This window comes from Morone saxatilis, unplaced genomic scaffold, assembly GCF_004916995.1.
Source record: "Morone saxatilis isolate NCDOM2014 unplaced genomic scaffold, NCSU_SB_2.0 Contig9, whole genome shotgun sequence".
Classification (NCBI taxonomy): Eukaryota; Metazoa; Chordata; class Actinopteri; family Moronidae; genus Morone; species Morone saxatilis.
The window spans coordinates 5,421,186-5,422,769 of NW_023340268.1; the positions used below are offsets into that span (position 1 = coordinate 5,421,186).

At 51.2% G+C, this 1,584-nt stretch overlaps 2 protein-coding genes across 2 annotated transcripts in view; one reads left to right on the forward strand and one right to left on the reverse strand.

Moving 5' to 3' along the window:
• The window catches only part of LOC118342575 (integral membrane protein 2B-like), a 1,793-nt gene extending 672 nt beyond the window's left edge, over positions 1–1,121 (reverse strand). The window contains exons 1-3 of the mRNA XM_035681164.1: positions 969–1,121; positions 653–803; positions 1–111 (exon numbers count right to left, since the gene is read on the reverse strand). Of these exons, the coding sequence (XP_035537057.1) occupies positions 23–111; positions 653–803; positions 969–1,010 (282 nt within the window). The 5' untranslated portion in view covers positions 1,011–1,121 and the 3' untranslated portion in view covers positions 1–22. The remainder of the gene's footprint in view (positions 112–652; positions 804–968) is intronic.
• Positions 1–1,584, forward strand: part of nedd9 (neural precursor cell expressed, developmentally down-regulated 9) — a gene marked incomplete in the record, with an annotated part of 35,153 nt that overhangs the window by 7,333 nt on the left and 26,236 nt on the right.

The following is a 1,584-nucleotide window of genomic DNA, read 5'->3' on the forward strand; positions in this document are numbered from 1 at the left end:
CAACCGCCGCTGCCACCGCCACTCAGGGCTCGCAGATCAGGGTTTCCACCACAAACGTGTTCTCGAAGTGACGGATCTTGTGGCAGTTGAGAGCTTCACGCTTCTGGATACCTGTAGGACGAGCAGAGGGTTAACGGAGGGTTCGATTCCCTGCAGCCCCGCAGTCCTTCTGCTACAGGGGCGGATACAGTAACAACACGGTCTGACCCTGAACCCCCAACCCCATCGGTATGTCCCACTGGGAACTGTATAGTGAACATACTGTCTCTTTATTGTCTCTGTGTTTCTTCTAATGAACCCGTTTTCAATCAAATTCCTCATATGTAAAAACCAACTCGACAATAAACCCGATTCTGATTCTGAAGAACCGGCTCTCTGCCAGGATAACTGGTTCCAGTGCACGTGGTTCTATACTGGAACCAGTTTTTTCTGCTTCAGGATTAGGCCCCGGATCTGAACCAGCCCTCCAACGGCCTCTGTGGAAAAGAGTAGTTTGAACCAACTCAGAAGCAGCACCTGGTCCACGTTGGTGGACCGCGGTCTGACCTCAGATTCAGAAATGATGTTGCTCTTGGTTCTCCTGACTGGCCCCGCCTATGTTATCTGGCTGACTGCTGTGATTGGCTGAAGCTGGAGGACTTCCTGTGCCTACCCAGGATGCGGTCTCTGCGCTGCAGCTTGAAGGTGTCTTTGCCGCGGCACAGGTTGTAGATGAAGGAGCCGAGCTGGTCCACGTGCTCCAGGCGCTCCGTCACCATCATCTCCTCCTGGACCAGGTAGGACTGAGGCAGGTAGGTGCCAGCCTGAGGGGGGGACAGGACAAATAAAAACCCTCAACAGTTTGATCCGGAGCAACAGGACGCAGAGTTTCTGAACCCTGTGGAAACCAGGTTCCTGGGGAAGAGGCTTCCTGGAGTTCTTGCTGACAGTTAGATGAGAGAGACGGACTGCGGTGTGGAAGACGTTACCTTGATGTTCAGGAGCAGCTCCAGGAGGTCTCTGGGAGGCATGACGATGGAGGTGTTGAGCGGGATGACGTAGCACTTGTTCAGATTCTGGTCCAGGTAGGCGGTCAATTTCTGAGACAGCAGAGACACATTTACATTCACAGAGCAGTGCTTTTATTTCTGAATAACCAATAAACCTCCTGCCTTATATTAGAGACAGGCTTATATTAGAGACAGACTTATATCGGAAAGAGAGAGGAGGAGAGAGAGACGAGAGAGAGACTACCCAACATCATCAGCAATGCATAATCATTCCATGTTTGATTTTGGCGGATAATTCTGCACCACACCACCCCCTCCCCCTCCTCCTTCTTCCCCGGCGAAGAATGTCAACTATTTTGTCAGGGTCATCTCTCAAGATGTGGAGGACCTCTGTCGCTCGGTTCGACCCCTGTGGGAGTTTGTCCTCGTGGCAGATAAGAGGAGACACGACAGCTGGGACACCGAGGGAAAAAAGTTTAAATAGACTGTAAGTGGAAAATGTGGCTGAAACATTGTGATGTGAGCATGTATGGCTTTATCCACCCCAGTTCGAGCTGGAAGATTAGTTGAGTCAAGTTTGCTGGGCTGTGATAAT